This window comes from Plectropomus leopardus, chromosome 12 (assembly GCF_026936395.1).
Source record: "Plectropomus leopardus strain MGB_pleo_1.0 chromosome 12, ASM2693639v1, whole genome shotgun sequence".
In the NCBI taxonomy this organism is placed as follows: Eukaryota; Metazoa; Chordata; class Actinopteri; order Perciformes; family Serranidae; genus Plectropomus; species Plectropomus leopardus.
The window spans coordinates 29965539-29985491 of NC_142187.1; the positions used below are offsets into that span (position 1 = coordinate 29965539).

Genomic DNA, 19953 nt, shown 5'->3' on the forward strand with positions numbered 1-19953 from the left:
CCTCTAAGTTACTGATACGATCATTTAAAAATACTTACAGAATGTCCATACTTAAATTTCACACTGGTTTTCTGTGAATAGCACGTTAACTCAAGAGGCAACACGTCATGAATACTTATTTTCATTATCATCTTCTCAGCAAATACATCTGAAAGTATTTCAAGCTGAGATTTAATTAAATTGAAATTTAGAATTTAAGATTTTTTTAATGAATGATATGCCAAATATTCATCAGTAAATCAATATAGTTTTTATATGCTAGAGCTAATAGATGCATATACTAAAATGTGCAACTACTAAAAGTAAATGATAGCTACTAGGAACTAAATATCAAAATGTTTTCATGCTTTCCACCATTTCTGCTGCCCTTAAACATCACACAAATGCCACATCATGGCAATTCAGGTATCGTCAAAGTTTCTCAGTTTGCCCCTTGTGAGAACGACTTTTGAGGGATGTTTTTGTGCTTGCAACTTGTGAATATGGTAAATACACTATTTCCAAGGAGCATGTGAAGGTACAGAAATGGTTTTGGTCTCTATAGCTAATTTCAGCATTAATGTTGTGAGCAAGTGCCTTTTAGGAAAGTGTTGTTGCCATATAAAATGTCGGCTCTCCATAAAAAATATGTCACCTCTGCTTGCACCTTAGGATTTTTCCTGCTGTCACGAGGCACTCAAAACCTCAAATGTAAGTGCAGCAAATGCAGTGCGCATAAAATCCCTTTTATTGAAATTATTATTGGCTAGATTGATAGTGTGTACTGATACTTGATATGGAGATGATGCAGAATTGTTTGTTATCCACTCCAGTGTTTCGTGTTCACCTCTGACACTGGTCCATCTTGTTCCCAGCTTTATGAATCCAGAGAAGAGAAGGATACACCCTCTCTTGGAAATCTTGAAAGTCCTCTTTTAATTTTTTTTTCTGTGAGAGCAGTGGTGCAGATGCAACTTAACACTCACTACACAGGATATCTGGGCCTTAGGATTAGCTTGAGATAGCTGGAGATCAATCTACATAAACCCCCCTGGAGCCTCTTCTCTCCTTCCCTCTCCTTCTCCTCTTTCTCTTTTTTTTTCTCCTTGTGAACATGGCAGAAAGGGTGCACCCCCAGAGAGCATTCTGGGTAATTAAAAAGAGGGCATGATCAAAGGGGTTAGGAGGCTGTGGACTCGGTGATCATGAGGCATGTGGTCCGTTCCCTGCAGTGTTCTCACAACAAAAGGTCTGCCTTGTAAGGACCAGCGTGTGTTTGTGTGCATGCAGGATGAAAGCATTTGGGCTTTGGGAAAACAACCTATTGCATTCTGCTGTTTGCATATTCTACATTACTTCTCTTTTTTTTCCAAATTGCCGAATCAATAAGCAATCAATTCTGTATTGTTAGTGTCATGCTGAAGTTACAAAGCCTATAAGCCTACCTTGGTTACGATTTGCAACACCAAGAGATGAAGCATTTGCTCGATCTGTGTAGAAATGGGAAAGGTTATAAATTACACTGAGTTGTCATGTAATTCATGCTGTTATGTTAAAGCACAGGGACAGCATGCATAGATTCAGTTTTTTATTATATTATGTGAGTTATGTTGGCTGATTTGTGTCAGAATTATTGGACAATTTCTGCCACGTGTTTTGGAGTAGTAAATGGACTAATGTAGAGGAGTGTGCATGCAGCTTAAATGAGTGAATCTTCCACAAGACAAAGGCAGAGACACGTACATATGGTAGCTGCTTTTGTAATCCACTATGAGCAGTCGCCTTCAGGCATCAACATGCGTAAGGATGCATGGTGGGGGCCATGTCTTCATAAAAAATAGTTTTCTTTTCTCTGGCTTTGGGCAAATATCTGTCTGTGCGCTTAGAGCAAATATTCAAGTGTGGAAGGGAGATGATTCACAGTGGTGCCTGCTGATACTCTGGCCTAAACATGCAGGACTCCAACTGTATTTTATGAACTAGCAAGTCATTTATTCTTAACGTTTTAGCTCGTTTACTGCAGATTAAACACTCAATATAACTGCTGCTCACCATTTTGCAAACCATGCTGCAGAGTTTTATGGGATTTACTTCCCTAAAACAATGGATGCCTGGAGGGTAGGAAAAAACTCAGGCTTCCATTGTTTTCCATTCATTTCCATTCATTTCTTTGCAAAATGAAAATGCCTCTTAGAGCCTGTGTGTGGTTTGTATTTTAACACAAAGTTTGCAGAGCTCCATAGTCATTGAGGCAGATACTCTTGATTTTAACACTACATGGTAATGGATGGAATTTAACCATTTATTTCCATTGATTTCCCTGAAAGGCAGGAGAACAACATTCCAAAAAATGAAAACTAATAATATGGTTTGCAAAACTGCAGAAATGTATGATTTGCCATGAAAAATCAGGCATAGTGCTTTTACATTTTTTTTTCTATGGGATAAGAAAATTCTTCTTGTTGCAGTTTTGTCAAATGCAGTTTTTTATTTCAAGAATTTGAACACATGCCACTCAATGACTATATATAAAGATGGACAACAAGCTTCCACTTCCTCCCACTGAAAAAAAATAAAGCCAAACATCACGGATATGGTGCTGCCATCTTGTGCCAGTGTGCACTGTAGCAGTTTCTGAGGTATCAAGTTCCCGGCCATACACCTGTATGAACAACTGCTAACAGGGGCTCACGATTGGCACACACACAGCTGTCACTCATGATGTCATATCCCCTTTTACAGTATCAAATAATGAGCGAAAACCAAACTTAACAGAAAAATCAACATCTGAAAATTCATCAGCGTGATAAAAACTACCTAAACTGACAGAAACCATCTATGGAAAAAAATCTTTGACTTTTACTTTGAAGTTTGTTGTTTTTTTGCATGTTTTTTTTCCTGATTTTTGCAACTGCAACCGAAATTGAACGACACCGTGCTCTTTATATTCTCAAAACAGCTCAACGAAATAATAAAAAAGAAATAATGAAAATAACAAGACAAAACAAAATAAATAAATAAATAAATAAAAATAAATTGACAATAATAATAAAAAAAAGAAAAAAACACCATCTGCAATAACCTTGCATAACCCTTGACTGTCACCTCTGGCTAAATCCCTGATGTTTAAGTAAGTTATTCACTTAGGAGCTAGAGGGATACTTTGAGTTTTTAGTTTGGTTTGTGTCCCATCAGCTGAAATGGAGGTGGTGGGGTTTATGACCTATCCTGCAGCCAGCCACCAGGGGGTGATCAAGATGTTTTAACTTCAATTTGGGGAGTTGTCATGTTGTCCATCTTTATGATACAGTCTATGATGTCACTATTAAAACTGCATTGGTAAAAAGTTAAGTTTTCTCACACCATGCATTGGTTCACTTCTATTCATAAAAATAGAGTATTAAGATGTAATTCAACATTAATTCCTTGTTAGGATGGATTTTCTTTCACTGTGGAAAATGTACTGATAAATGATAATGGTAATGTTAAGCACAATTTCTCCAAACTCATCAGTCAAACAAGAGTTAGTCATCACTGAGGGAGGAAGCCATTAGTTAGCATGCCAATTTAAAAAAGCTAGATCAACTTACGCACTGGTCCGTGATTACTGGGGATACCTGTGGAAAGAGCAAAGAAACAGCGTTTCATGAAAAGCAAAGACTCATTTCATTTGACTCTTTATTCTTTGTGTTGTTTGCTTTGAATAATTCAGAGTCTACCAGCACTTATCAAATTGGTCTCCGCTGTGTCCAACACTGATTAACAGCAGCTAAAGCTCTGCAGGAAATGCATGGTTTAACTCATGCCTACTTCTGATGATAATAACAGGTCTGCCAATGGCAAAATGTCAACAGAATCAAAACTCTATACACAGGAAAAGGCTTTTCATCAGTGTTTTTATTAATCTTTATTACCATTCTGCTCAACTGTTTGGCAGAGCACATTTTTAGTCACAGTATATTAATAAAAAATGTGTTGAAGTCAACCTGATCAAGCCATCTCTACCATTTGGTTTAGGTCACAAAATGGTCACACCAAACGTGAGGGCTCTGTGTGGTGGAATTTTCAAAGTTAGGAATATTTATTTAGCTTAAATGAGTGAAAAAAGGAGCCTTTTTAGCCCCTATCCTTTTTTCGTAGAGAGGACCTTGAACAGTTAAAAAAAGTGTTTGCTTTCCTTATCTGCAATTGGCTTGTTTTAATAGGTAGACAGTGGTCAGTTTTCAGTATCACCTTTGAATTTAAGAATCTCTTAATCAAACCAGTCAAACAGAATCTAAAAATAATTCATAGAGTTTGTATTTGTAATATTCTCAGATTGTCTGATTAGTGGGATTTATAGAAATTGGAGTCATTCAAAGAAACGGAAGAATAACAAAAATGCTTTCAAACATATACCTATGATTTATAGTAAACTAAAAGGCAATAGGGCTAGGGAAAAGATTTTCATGCACATGTCTCTGAGCTGAAGCTGACTTTTGCAACCTTGTTAAAGCCTTCTTGTCTGAAACATGTTATCAGTGTCTGGCTATGGATTCACTTGCTTGGCTAATGTAATCAGCAGGGAAATCCCACCCCACAATTAGTGCAATTTCTGATAATTTTCTCATGCTTTATCCCCGTATCCCTCTGTGATTATGTTTCCGTGGGGTTTTCATATTGTTTGCACCCCATTCATCACTTCATTACCAGTTTGGGTCTGTCACAACAACTGTTGCCAAGTGCACAACACAGCAGCAGAAGGAGAAGCACAGATTTTATGCTCCAATTTGCAAGAAAGCAAGCAAGCCGCCATTCTTTCCCGATAGTTGTTCTGTGTGAGAAATGGAGGGCAAACAATGCTGCCCTCTGAAGCCAAAGCACATTCTACAGTCTGATCAAACTCTCAGCCACAACCCCTTTTAACCTGTGAACCTGCTTTGGAACACAAGATGAGTTGACGCTCGCTGCAAAGTGGACTGTCAACATAATTCTCAAAGTGATTCCTCTTCGGTTCTGCAGGCAACTTACAGATTTTTCCTCCTTCTTTTAGGGAAGCCTTGGATTTGAATCACTCTCAGTCGGTCTCTGCCGCTGACAGCTATGGCCCATAGCAACGCAGGGCTCCATTTTGGGCTCTAATTTATTAGATGAAGGGTCACGTATGTCCATATATCTGCATGTGCCGGGATTTGAATATGTAATAGAGCTTGCCCTGTTTCTACCTGTGAGATAAATGACTTCGGTGATTAAAGAGGAAGACCTGATGACAGATGAAAGCTATTAAACCGTAATTACATTTTGCACGTTCAGCATATTTGTCTTGGTACGAGGCCTGTATGTTTAATATCCTCAAAGGAAATATGAGCTTCACGTAATGGATAAAGGCATGTAACAGGGCTTTACTTATGAAAGAAATAAGAATAATCCAAGACAAAAGTGTGTTCATTCAACACCTGGGGGACCAATATTGTTACGTCATTTCCATGTGCAACATTATTGCATTTTACGCCACTGCCAAACAAGTGCTTAATATTGCTTTTGATATGGCTAGACCTCGGTTTCATCAGTTCAGTGCAGATGCGGCCAAGTGTTGGATTTTTTAATAACGGCCTGTCAATCTGACAGCGAGCACCACATTGCAGGGAGACTCATAACACAGAGGAGGTGCAGGGGTAAATCCAGCAATATCTCCTTGGAGTTCACAGACGCTCCCAAAAACAAACTCCCACTCACAATCAAATGTGCTCCATGTGCATGCTTGCACACCCACGCAGTCTTGCGCACAAACATGCATGCCCAACCACTCATAAGATTCGTACAAATGACTGTGTACTCCTCCAATTCGTCATCAGCAAATAGCCCAAAGAAGAAGAAAAAAACGGCACAAATGTACTCACACCAAATCAGCGGATCAATAGCAATATCACATCCCTGTACAAATCTAATCAGAGCATCATGTCTGTGAATTCAAGTCATATGATCAAGCCGAGCATCTGAGAAACCTGCTGTCAATCCCAGCAGACTGCTGCCATGAGAGTTTCTGACTGCGAGGCTGAATCAGTGTGAACGCAGGACCAGAGGGCTAGATCTTCCACCATCTGGCCTCGCCTGGCCGTCCACCGCCACATCCCTGAGTGGCTGTATTAGATTTATTGAGGCAATGAGCCCCCTGCCTCAGGCATGGGATTTGATAAATGTGACTCAACTCCCGTCCAAGATTATAATGGGGATAATGCAAAAGAGCACCTTCTGCCTCAGAGATACCAAGCGAACACGCAGAAAAATATCTTGCACTATTTCACACTTGTCATAGAGCTGAGGTAGGAATACTAAATTTAATGTTAAAGTATTGTGAGGAGGTTATGTTCACTTAATGCTGAATGAATAAAATACACCGTGACTTATCAATTATGAAGTCCCTGCAAAACAAACCCAACAAGTGCTCATACTGAAATAACAGAATAGGTCGTTTATCATCACTGCCTCCCACAATGACCTGAAAAAATTGTTCTAAAAACGACTCTTATCAGGGTTTTTGTTATCAGCCAAGCCTATGGTTCAAGTATAGGTTACATTTAGATGATTTAAAAGTACCTCCTTGACAAAACAATCGGAGTTCATCATCCACTTACAAGCCTTTTTAGGAGTTTTATCCTACTGTCTTCATGAGCAGATTTACTTTGCTCAGTTGTAATGAAGATGGCTGGTTTGTCATTATGTAACCGACCATATGGAACTTTTCTCAAGTTATAAGCAGTATTGGGAAGGTTACTTTTGAATTGTAATTGGTTAGAGATTACTAGTTACCTTGTTAAAAGTGTAATAAGTTATGTAACTATTTTAATAACTCCATCAGAGTAATGTCACATATTACATGTTATTTCCTTTTCTAACAAATGTTTTAAACAGGGCAGTAAAGCTGGAAAGACCAAAAAACATAATTGCATAAATGTTGCGCTCAGATTTGTCTCAAAGGCTTTGCTGACCCGCATTGTCCCAAAATCTGCCAAAAGAAGGCAGTCCTACACAGCAAAAAGATGCAAAGCAATAGAATGAGTATTTTATTCAACATATAAACTTTGGCTAAAAATATTTTTTTCCATATGTAACCCATTTGTAATCCCCAACATTTTGATTAGTAACTGTAATTTAACTACATATTTGTTCTCAGTAACTGTAACTGATTAAAATTACATTTATTTTGTTATTTAATTTATGTAACTACTTACTCCCCCACACTAATCATAAGGAGTGGATAATGCCTTTAAGGGATGATGTGGAGGTGTGAACCGTCTGACAACTGGAGAATTATTTTAATTAACTTATAACAGTGAACAGACACTTTCACCAGAACTACATAGCAAGTGTCCATTAGCAGTTTCTAACTGTCACCCTGCTGCCAATCAGAGACCAAGGTATAATATAACTTAATCACAAACTCTGTGTGTGTTCAAGGATGTTAAGGGATAAAAGGGGTCAAAATGATCAATGAGGAGTCAGTGGACAGCTAAAGATCAAGAAGGCTACTCACATCCAACACCAAGGACATTATAGAGACAGGTGTTTCAATATCCTCCCTGTTATCAGTTCCTAGTGGTGGATAGAGTGCTAAAAATGTATACTCAAGTAAAAATGACTCTCATAAAAGCTGACTCAAATAAAATTGAAAAAATGACCTTGTTAATGAATTATTCAGTGACTTTCCATTTCTGTTTTTCTTTTTTTTTTTGTAGGATGCGTGGTCTAGTGCAAAAATAATGATGAATGATAAAACCTTTTTGAATTAAATCAAGCAGGTTGGCTGATGAAGAAATTAGGCAATATCACATGACAGGAGTGCTGACCAGTGCCAAAGATAACCACTGCTGTGCCGATATTCACTGGAACAGTATGACTTCAAATGCGATATTACTTTTATACAACAGTTCTACAAGCTCCATGTATTATTTATACAGTAATAATCAACAACAGATCATGATTTGTTTGTTTATTTCATAACTTTTTCTTGGCTCCGCCACTGCAAACAGTTTCACAGCTCGACTAGGACTGGACTATTTTTTTAACAACAGCTCTTCCACCGTTATATAATGTAACAAAGACATACATTGCAAATGTAGGGAATTAAGAAGTTGATTACTGGCTCAAAAATGTACTTGAGTAAAGAGTAGAAGTACATATTCTTTTTCTTACTCATATGCCTTCTTTGTAATGTGTTATTATCCGTCTCTGTCAGTTCAGTTCAGTCAGTAAACTCAGGTCATTCTAAGAGTTTAAACAAGCAAGCAATGACCAAAGTTGTCATTTTAGTCTTTGATGTACATTTTTAATCTTAAGACTTGTTTCACTGTAGAAAGATTACAATGTCAACCACTCAAAAGACAATCTTAGCAGTATGTGATTATGATAAATCAAAAAACATTTGGAGAGGTGCAACCCAGAAGCTAAAAGCTAATGCGATAAAAAGCTGCAATAATCTCTCAAGGGCAAAGAGTAAACTCTCAGATGTTTCATTATTGCATCAGATACCAGTTTCTGCTGTAGCCAGACTTTAAATGGCGTCTTTCTACCAGCACGAACAGTCTTACTAGTAAATTGACTGCAGTCTGTATCTACCAAACATTAGCAAACATGAAATACTTACATATATTTGCAGTCCCTTTGGGTATAGGGAGGTAGGAGCCCACACTCCAGGCTCTTCCGTGGTAGTGCCTCTTACAGCGGCTGCAGTCTGGCCCTGTGGTGTTGTGTTCACACTCACAGCCCAGCTTCCCCTTGTCAAACACACAGCTGTTGGCATGCAGGTTACACTTGCACCTGAGACAGAAAGATAACAACAAAAGACGGACACATGAATAGGCATCGTTCTGTAGCCATTGAATCTATACCCTCTGGAGGGAACGCACAAAGTCTGCCCTTGCTGCAGCGTGTATTTGTGCTTTTCAAATTTTTTGACAGGGCTAAATTGAAATCCTGGTGGGTTATCTGACTTGGATCGTGCCTCCACAAAGCTTCATTATGCTCTCCTTTAAAAAAACAAGGCATCATTTGTCGCTGCCTCTGTGGAGAGAACAGCGACGCGAATAAGGTCACTTTTGCCACTCTGAGAGCTAAATGAAAGGCAGTCTGTAAGATTCGCTAATTGAGCACAAAACAGGGATCTGATAGAGAGATGATAGCATAAAGAGAAGCCGTGTAGCTTGAGAATTCTTTTTTTTTCTTTCTCTTCAAAGTTACTGTGTTATTTGGCAAGGGAGCCTTCGGGCAGGAAACCCTACCGGTCGACAGAGCTGGTTTATTAGACAGAACTGTGGCGGAGCTGACAGATGCTCCTGACTGGAGAGGAGAGAAGGCCTGATGGCTTTCAACACTCAACCAAATCCACCCCCTCTTTTGACCACATGGAACAAGCGCGCTTGTATTTCCAAGCTTATAGGGAAAAAAAAGGGTTGTTAGCAGTTTCAGTCTCATTTGTGTGTTTCTAACGGCTTGGATAATCAGGGACTAAATAATATGTTCTTACAAAATGAACTTTTTTATGTGTCCGATAGCCGTGGCTGGAGGCATTACGTTTTCGGGTGGTCTGTCCGTCCATCCGTCCTATTTTTGTGTATGCAATATCTCAAGAATGTCTTGTGGGAATTTCTTCAGATTCTGTGCAAACGTTCACTTGCACTTAATGATGAACTTATTAAATTTTGGTTGTCAGAGGTCAAAGGTCAAGGTCACTGTAACATCTAAAAAACACTTTGTGGGAATTTCTTTAAAGTTGGCACAAATGTTCAATTGGATTTTATTATGAACTGATTAGAATATGAAGGTCAAAGGTTAAGGTCACTGTTACTTTGTCCGTCTCATTCTAATGAGCGCAATATGTCAAGAGGGCCTTGATGGACTTATCTCAGATTTGGCACAAACATCCATTTGGACTCAAGGAAGAACTTATTAGAGTTTGGTGTTGAAGGTTACTGTGACCTCACAAAACATATTTCTGTCCTTAACTCATCAGTTCATTAGCTTATTACGACAAAATTTCACACAAATACCAATAGAATAAAAAAACACAAATGTCCACTTAAAATAAACGATGAACCAATTAGATGTTGGTTGTCATAGGTCAAATGTCAAGGTCAATATTACCTTGTCTGTGTCATTCTTGTCTCTCTAATATCTCAAGAATGCCTTGAAGGAATCTCTTCAAATTTGGCACAAACCTTCACTTGCTTTTACAGATAAACTGCTTCGAATGTGAAGGTCAAAGGTTAAGGTCACTGTTACCTTGTGCATCTCATTCTCGCGAATGCAACATGTCAAGAAGGCCTTGAGTTATCTCAAATTTGGCACAAATATCCACATCCATTTGAGTTTTGGGGTTGAAGGTCACATGTTTTTGGCCATAACTTCCCTATGACATCATAATGTCCTGCAGAAACACTTTCCGGCCATTATTCTGAACTGTAACTCTGTGAGAAAAGGGTAAACATTTGGTCAGATACTGAACTGATGTTTGTGAATCATCCATGTTTTCACACACATGGGTGTAAACTGCAAATGCAGCTTGACTGGATTGCGGAGACATAAAACCATAAGGCATTAATTTTAGTTTATTGTAGTGAGAGTTGTGTTTACCCCCAGTGAAGAGCTCTATCAGAGGCCGAACAGGCTATGTTTGTTGTCACATGAGATATTACAGTTTCATATTCCACTTGTATTCCAAATATAATTCTCTGTATTTGATTTTACTCCTAAGAGGGTAAAAGGTTATAGCTGGTGACCTCAGCTTCTCAGGAGAGTTGGGGGTGATACAGAAACAGTTAAAGGGGGAAGGGGGACCATCGCGTATATCTGACACATTATCCGTCCCCACGGGTTTGGGCGGCTCACGGTTTCACATATGTTTGTTTTTACAAAGTGCTTCGGAGGGAAGATTTCTCCCATTTGAGACCCAGGAGCTGGGTATCTGTTGCCTACAATCACCAGTGAACATGAGACAGAGAAATGACAGCAGCAGTCAGAAATACATCCATTCTAATTGACTTCCTGGCCTTACTGTGACATCTCACATTAGTGATAGATAGCTGCGGGAAACTGTAGCCTGTTCTGTAGAGATGATAAGCAGTAAAAATTGAGTGAATAAGGTCTGAATAAGTAGTGTGGATGTCTGGTAACATCAGCCAAAGGATAATGCTGTATTTTAAATCTGGTATTTAGCATTTGTAAGCATTATACACTCAAATACTTTAGATTATACATATATATATAAGACACTGTATTGTAAAAATGTAATTCTAAAAATCATTCTTCTTAAAATGAAAGGTGCTTGGTTGGGGTTTGAATTGTTCACATCTATAAATATTTAGATTTATTTAAGTTATAGATATTACTATAATGGCTTGATGCCGTTTTATGGTATATAAATACTTACATGTTATGTGATTACAAATCCTTTGTCCATTAAAGGAATAGTTTATGTCATGACGTCATGACGTGTGACCTTGAATCTGTGAGGAAATGTTCTGTCTCTTGCGTGCATTTTTGCTGAAACCTCACTACTGGGTTTTAAAACTAACCAGAAAGTGAAACTTATCAATGCTGTCTTCAAAACCAAAATCCAATATAAGGTTGTTTTGTTTTGAAAATCATGTGTTTTAGTGACACACACAGCAATTTTTGACATTTTATAAAAAAGGATTTCACTTTTTTTTCAGTGACTTAATGAAATCTAATGTGATTAGGCAGAAATTCAAACCTTAGATTATGACAATCATGCAAACCTTTAACTTCAAGTTATCATCATTGCAGTTACATGGATTTCTGCAGCCACACAGCAACTTTAAAGTTGAAAACAACTTCTGAAGTCTTAAAAAAAAAAATCACCATCTTTCCTCAGGTTAAGTGCTGTCTCACAACATTCACAGCCATAATGGATGCGACTGAATACCAGCTCAGCTTCACAGAAAGTGAATGCTAGTGCCTCTCACCCTGCATTCCCCATAGTCCTTAACTTTTTAATCAATTAAAGTCCCTTCTCCATAAAATTAATGACTGGGTGTAGCTCTTCTGCCATGCAGACAGCAGCAGCTCCCTGAAGTCAAGAGCGATGAGATTTGACCTTCCACTTAATTAAAAACCAGCAAAATCTGGATCATCGAGCCCAACCGGTGCGCGTTGCACACTGATAGAGAAGAGGATGTGCACTCAGGGGGGCTCTGGGATGTGATGCTTTTGCCGCTGGCATTGTCATATTGAAATCAGAGAGCTTTTCTATCCCCAGTTTTGGCCACAAGAGGGAAGAGGTCTCCTGTATGTCCAACCGGCAGCATTGCGTAGACACATTTCATAAAGTTTTAATGACCTTTTATCCAGCATATAGACCAATAACAATTGGTATAATCCATTATCCAAACAAGTGACCCTCCCTTAGGAGACACTGGAGATAATTTAGCATCTTTGTCACTTCCTCATCAATTGCATTCTTCAGCTGCAGGTCTAAATGATCTTAATGGATGAAATGGAGCACTTTTATGGATGTCTGTTTTTGTTAAGGTGTACATGTTTAAAAGAAAGGAGTACTGGGACTCATTACTGGACACTACTTAGAGGATCACTTAATTAGAACTGCAAAAGAGCATATTTTTACCTTAAGTGGTATTTAAAGTATGAAGATAGTTTTGATTTTATTTTCTAACAAGATCTGTGTAAAAAAAACCCAATTATTATCATTATTTTGTTTTATTGGAACTATTTCTTTGATATCAAGTATCTTACGGAAAACTGTTCACAGCAAGGTCTGTAAATTGTCAAGAGCAACCAGGACATTGCCTCTGTGGAATTTTATAAATTTAATGTTTCAGCGCTGTAAACACCACAAATGAAATTCACATTACCTTCTTTGAACTGGTGTGAAGGGAGAGATATCAGAGACAGATATATCAAAAGCTTGGCAAATAAAATCAAAACTATCTGTTGGGTTAAATCTAATTCCAGGTCAGAAAATATATGCATCTTTTTTATCTGAATGGTCCAAGGTTTTACACTAAAGGGAACCTATTATGCTTTCCCCAGTTTTATTATATCTATAAATTGTTACATTGATGGATGCTCATATTTCATGTGGCCAAAGTTTAAAATAATGAAATGTAAATGTGTAAAAGTAATCCCTTTGAGCCAAAAACTTCAGGCTTCAGAATGTCCTGAAACCTCAGTTTCCAACATTTTTTCTACTTTGTCACAAGATGACAGATTGTGACAGATTTCTTTATTTGGTCATCTGCGTCAGACATGCAGATGTTTACATCATGTGACCTACACTGCTACATGTAGCAACATGCTAACATCAGGGAAACATGTCATCTTGGTTGCTGCCGTTGTTAATTTCTCCCCAATTTATGATGGTAATTCACGCTGGAGCCTGTTAGCTGGTGTTAAGAGGTCTTTATTGGTGATTTTTAACAGGATGAATTCCTGCTATACATTTTTTTTTCCGGCCTCAATTAAAATGCTACATGTAGCGACATGCCAAAGTCAGGGAAACATGTAATCTTGGTTGCTGATGTTAATTTCTCCCTGATTTGGGATCATGCTCCTGCTAGAGCATGTCCGGTTGTGTTTAGAAACTTTTGCTATTTTTAATGTGAAAAAATACAGCTATACAGTCCTTTCCTGGCTGCAGCTTTACTGCATGTAGCCACATGCTAAAGTCAGGAAAACATGTCATCTAGGTTGCTAAAGGTGTTAATTTCTCCCCAATTTCAAATAATTTCATGTTTTATTTAGTGACTATTTACAATAAATAATGTGCCTATTCACCGCTATTGTCACTCCCCAGCTACTATTGACACACTGAGATTCAGAATACCCAGAAACAGTGACCAATCAGAGCACAGTGGGCTTTTTCAGGGGCTTAAAGAGGCAGGTGCTAAAACAGAGTGTGTCAGACAGAATGTGAATACAGTTGTTCCAGTTCAGAGAGTATCAGGAAAATAAAGGGTTTTTTTGACACTGAAACACGTGAACTTGTACTAGTGCTAGTAGGGGAGTTGAAATTAATCATTTCTAAGATGCATCACAATGTGGACGTTTCTGCATCGATGCAGTGACAACACATAATTGATTATAGCCACGTAACATTGCCTGTTGATTTCCCAGCTGTGGCTGGATAATAAAGGTACCAGCACAGTATGGTAACAATGTTGCATTGAATTGTGGGAGAACGGAGCTAGCTAACTGCCTGTATTTATTGATGAAAAAGTATCCATGAGCATTAATATAGCCAATTGAGGATGTAATGCATCTTGATGCATCTTGGAATAAAATTGACTTCTTGACATGATAATCATGATCGACCAGTGACAGAATCTAGGCAAGCAGAAACTCAATATACATGTATGAACCTAACAAAGGAAACATAGTTTCCAGGCTCTGTCTAATAATGAGTGCTGTCACGACCGCCTCAGTTATCCAAACAACTTCACAATCAACACTGTGCTTCCTCAGGTCCTGAGAAACGCTCCTACCATGACATAGTTGGGTTCCCTAGCAATGCTACACATTATTTAGATGCAAAACAAACATTAATGGCCTCAGTGCTGCTCAACAAAGCCTGAAATGTTTGAGTTTGCTGCACTGTAATATCTCCGGTCTGTTCCTTCATCTGCTCTTAAATGTATAATGCGTGATGGAGAGTCTATAGGGGTCCTTTTCTCCATACAGTACACAGTGTGTATTTCTGGTGGTTAGAAGTGCATTTCTAATAAATCTGTCCACTAGATCTCAAGAGCTTGCTCTCAACACTTCCTCGGGTAGTCAGGAATACACCTGCCAAGTGGGAAGTTGATCGGATGAGCGATTGTAGAGAAAATTGAAGGACACACATATAGGCAGACAGTTTCCTTCCATTTTAGTTAGAAGACATTATAATGTGCTGCATCTGATTTACGCTGCACCTAGTGAATAATGTGATGCAGATTTGAACTAAATTGTGGCCTGTGAATGTCCGTGCTAAATGTAAGAGAAGAACAAATCTCTGCAGTGAAGTTAGATGAGGCTAAGGGCTAGTTTATGTTGATATTCGCGAGTAGACAGCCGCAGTGCCCTGTGTCTGCTGCCGAACCTCAGCTTCTTGGCACTGTGTTGACAGGCTCACTATGTCTAACACCGCTTTTCTTCTCTGTGACAGCTTCTACTGTAGCATCTCTGATTCAAGACAAGAGAGGAGCACAGAACTCGTTAAATAAGAACCTCAGAGGAGAGGAGCCTCAACTGACAGGTTAGGGAAACTTTTATTTTTTCCGCTAATTTTCAAGTTTAACCTTTTAGTGACTTCTAAAAAGAATCACATTAAAGCAACAGATTTCATTAACTGTATGTTTTGCTTAAGATAAATAACTGTAAATTATTGCTCCTTATCTTGGCCACATTTAAAGTAATCAAGCTGTTATTGAATAAACTAAATTTTTTGCCAAAGTGCAAAAAACTTTTTCACTGTTAAGTAAACAGCTCTGAGGTAAATGTGGAAAAATGCATGATGCGACTTTAATTTGTTGCATTGCCTCCTAAAATCCTAGCTGATAAACAACAGTGAATTAAATCTCAGGCATTAGAAGTGTTTGAATAGGGAGAAATCACGGTTATTAACAGTTTAACGAGCATCTAAGGAATAAAGCAGAATATAATTTACTGATGACCTTTTAACCTGGGATATTTAAAATCTGCATTAAAAATATAGGGAGATATTGGGCTTTGAAACCCAGCCACCTAATTCTTAGTCCTATTCTTGGTGAATTATTTGCGTGCCCTGTGGTTATTCTTTTCACTGAACCAGCGTGTGCGAGAAGTAGTAGTTTGCTTCAGGTGCCTTTACTGTAATATATATAGAATTACAGTATTATCTTTAGCTACATTATTGATTGTATTGCTACCAGCGTTGAAGTGGTGAATATTTTTGGCCATGTGTTGCTAAAGAAGGTGAAACAGGACCTTGAGCATCTAAAAGCAGCCATAGAGCATAATGATTTCCTTTGGAAACTATTGCAGAAGCACTCCTGTCTTAAAGTTTTTGGCTAATATTTGACACACTGTTGCTTAAGCCAAAAATGTTTGCACTACAAGTCTACCCACACAGGTTTTGCTCATGTGTCTGAATCTAAAGGAGCTGTATACGACATCCAATGCATATCTAAGACTGAGAGTCAGACGCAGGATTGCCTGCACAGGGCTCTCACTGCTTTTGTGACAACAATGTTCAGATATCAACTGCCCGTAACTGCCATATCGGACAGAGAACAAAGACGCTTGAAGTACAACACAAGGAGGGAGTGTCACTTCATTCTCGTGTCAGCACAGGCGGTCAGTTGGTTTGTGTCTCTTTGAAGTAAATTTTTGTGTTTTTTTTTTTTTAAGTTTTATGTCTCCCTGTAGTCATTTTGTGTCTCTTTAAAGTTGGGTTGCAGCAGTATACCAGTTTCAAGGTATATCGTGATATGAAACTTGACTATGATCATACCATGAACATTTGCTTATCCAAGATACTGAAAAAAAATTCAATTGGATCTTAACTGTAGTCATTTTCAAATGGGAGGCTTTTTACACTTTAATTAAGGAGTCTTATGTCTCTTTGTTTCTCTCTTTGTTCTTTTTGTCTCTTTGAAGTAATTTGTTGTCATGTTTTGGTAGTTTTGTGGCTCTTTGGGGTAATTTTGTGATAGTTTTGTGTCTTTGCAGTCACTGTGTGTCTCAAGTATTTTTTTCTTGTGTTTGGTAGTTTTACGCCTCTTTGTAGTTATTTTGTGTCTCTTTAAGGTCATTTTTGTAGTTTTTGTAGTTTATGGCTATAATGGTCATTTTGTGTCTCTTTGGGTTAATTTTGTGTATTTTTATCGTGTCTCTTTTAAAACACTGTGTCTGAGGTATTTTTTTTTCTTTTTGGTAGTTGTCAGTTCACAGTTATTTTGTGTCTTTGCGAGGTATTTTTTTGGTAGTTTATGTGTCTTTGTGGTAATTTTGTGTGTCTTAAGTAATTTTATGTCATTTTTGGTTGTTTGTGTCCCTTTTCAGTAATTACGTGTCTCTGATTACGTGTCACTTTTTGGCAGTTTTGTGTATGTTGGTTATTATTTTGTGTCTGTTTGTGGTTTTTTGACCCTTTTTGTAGTAATTCTTTGTCTCCGCAGTTCCTTTGCAGCTCTTTATGGTATTATGGTACTTAAAGAACCAAGCTTGATTACAATGGCAAGACACATTTACTGCTGTAAGAAAGGCCTGTTAGTAGATTGAGTTGGTGACCTTTCATAATTTCCAGCATAGCTCTGCCAACTTCATCCTGAGGTCCAATTAATCAGAATAACTGAAAACACCTGTGGAGGGAGCAGCGGTCTTTAATACGTGGGTGCAGACCGTTGGTATTAAAGGAGAAGAATAAAAACATTGATGGATGTTTCACTTATATGATGAATGGTTTTAACCTCAGTGCCTAGACATCTTTTGACCTGTAAATCAGCACACCAGTGCCCTGGAGATGAAGTCTGAACTGTCTGAGACGCTGATGCTGAAAAGCAGACAATACTATAAATGTGCCTGGTGTTTGTTGCCGGCTCCCTGTGGTCCGACCTGGGTTTTCTTTCTCTCTCTCTCTCTGTGGAGGCAATGATGTGGTTGACCTAATTGATTGTTTGCACCTGTGGTGGGGTATAATCCTGAGGCTCACAGAGACAGGTCATGCACTGATGAAGGGCTGGTAGCTAAAAATGTGTGTGCATTGTTCCCTACTGCTATAAAGATAAGAAAAATAAAGATAATGAGAATTGCATATTATCTACATTTGGAAAAATAGTGGCAGCAGCTCCCACAGTACAAAATGCTTTTGCCTGAAACCTGCAAATGTGTATGCAGACATACTTATTGAGAAATTTATGAAATATCTATACAGCATTTTAGACTGAAAAGCCTCTTTTCTGTCTTTCCCATTAGAGATTTAACCCATGACTGCCACTCTGACTGCTCAGACTGACTGAGCAAACCATTCTCCCTCAGCTATATTTCACCTGTTCTCTCTCACAAGGCGCCCATGGTCAGAACCTGTAATGCGGCTCTATGCTGTATAAATACATACTGAGGCTTCCTGAAACTTTCCTCAACAAGACACTTTGTGAGCCTCACATATCCTGACCAGTGATAGCTCTGACAGATACGAAGAGATCAAGGCTGTTTAGGAGAAACTTTGGCCTTGCTGGAAGTTTTAGATGAATGTCAATGTGTTACCTGGACAAACCAGAATAACCGTCAAAAACAGAACAACCTGCAAACATCTTACAAGGAAAGAGAGGCTGTTTTATGTCTTTTGAATGAGAGGAAGGAATTCTGTGGTACAGAGGGACCAAAAATTTGAGAATTTCATTAAAAAATCAAGAAGTTGGTCTTGTTCCCTAGCTGAGGGATCCTGTCTCTTACTGTCCTAGAGGCAACGGCAAACTTTGCTTCAGCTAAACAAAGATAAAGACATACTTATACTCATACATACTCATATTTGGAGCCAAAGGAGAACGATTATCAGTGGTCAGCTTGAACACTGGTTAGTTACTACAGCATGCTAGGGATATCCAGACCACTCAGATCTTCTGGGAAAGGAGGCTGAAAAACTTTCAGCGATTCATTCATACTGTATCTTGGGCTGCAATGCCATTGTTATTTTCCTTTTTAATTTTTTTCATTAATATGTAGCTTATTTTTATTTTATTATGCCTCTGTGCAGTTGATAGCTGTGGCTGGAGGCATCATGTTTGTGGGTTGTCCCTCCGTCTGTCCGTTCATCTGTTTTTCCATTAATTTGTTCATTTGTTCTTTCATTCATTCTTTTGTCTCATTCTTTTAAGACAATATCTCAACAATGCCTTGAAAGAATTTCTTCAAATTTAGCACAAATATTCACTTAGAAATGATGTGCTATTGATTTGATTTTGGTGGTCATAGGTCAAAGGTTAAGGTCTCTGTGCCTGTACTCAATGAGAAACTGATTAGATTTTGGTTATCAAAGGTCAAGGTTACTGTGATCTTGCATCCGTCTTATCCTCATGAATGCAATCTCTGAATACCACCTTGAGGAAATTTCTGCAAATTTGGTACAAACATCCACTTTGAGTCAAGAAAGCTTTCCATGGCATTATTGTGAGCTTGACATCTCAAGAGCACCTTGAGTGAATTCCTTTAAATTTTACACAAGAACTGATGAGAATTCGGTGGTCAAAGGTCAAGGTCACTATGATCTTGTGTCCATCTTATTCTCGTGAACACAATATCTAAAGAACACTTTGTGTGAATTTCTTTAAATTTGGCACATACTTCCACTTTGAGTCAATAATTAACTGATCGGCATTTGGTGGTTGAAAATCAAAAATCAGGGTCAATGCGAACTTACACAATGTTTTTGGCCATAACTCAAGATATGCCAATTATGGCACAATTTCACACAGACATCTAATAAGATATAATGATGAAGTGACGACATTATATGTCAAAAAATTAAAAGGTGGACTTCACTGCGATCATTACTCAATGTCATATCTCCTCAACTGAGGGGGAGACATTTGGTGATACTGAATTGGTGACACTGATCTTGGGTGTCCACCTTGAAACTCTGCTGTATAGATGTTCTGTGCTGCTGGGGGAAGATGTGTTTGAGGCATACGTGTTTTCACTAACATGGATGTACAGTGTAACTGCAACTTTTCTGGTTTGCGGAGGCGTACAACTGAGGGTCAGGGATAGTCTCTGAAAGGCACTTTAAATTTCCTTGCCAGTTTACAACATAAAAAACTCAACACATTTTGTTTATTTAGAGGCTGCCCCCAGTGTTTTTTGTCTCAATGTATTTAAATATGACTACTTTAGGCCAACAAATAAAGTATTCAGTATTTCCCACTAGAATTGCAGTGTGTGGTTAAGGCTTTAGGCTTAAGGCATTTAGAACAGGATGTTGGGAAAAACATCTACAAAAAAACA

At 38.3% G+C, this 19953-nt stretch overlaps 1 protein-coding gene across 3 annotated transcripts in view; it reads right to left on the reverse strand.

Moving 5' to 3' along the window:
• The window catches only part of LOC121951725 (netrin-G1-like), an 82049-nt gene that overhangs the window by 9551 nt on the left and 52545 nt on the right, over positions 1-19953 (reverse strand). For 2 of the 3 annotated variants that reach the window (XM_042498176.2, XM_042498175.2), the window contains exons 4-6: positions 8603-8775; positions 3570-3596; positions 1425-1469 (exon numbers count right to left, since the gene is read on the reverse strand). In XM_042498176.2, coding sequence (XP_042354110.1) covers positions 1425-1469; positions 3570-3596; positions 8603-8775 — 245 coding nt within the window. The remainder of the gene's footprint in view (positions 1-1424; positions 1470-3569; positions 3597-8602; positions 8776-19953) is intronic. The other variant, XM_042498177.2, reaches the window with a different exon arrangement.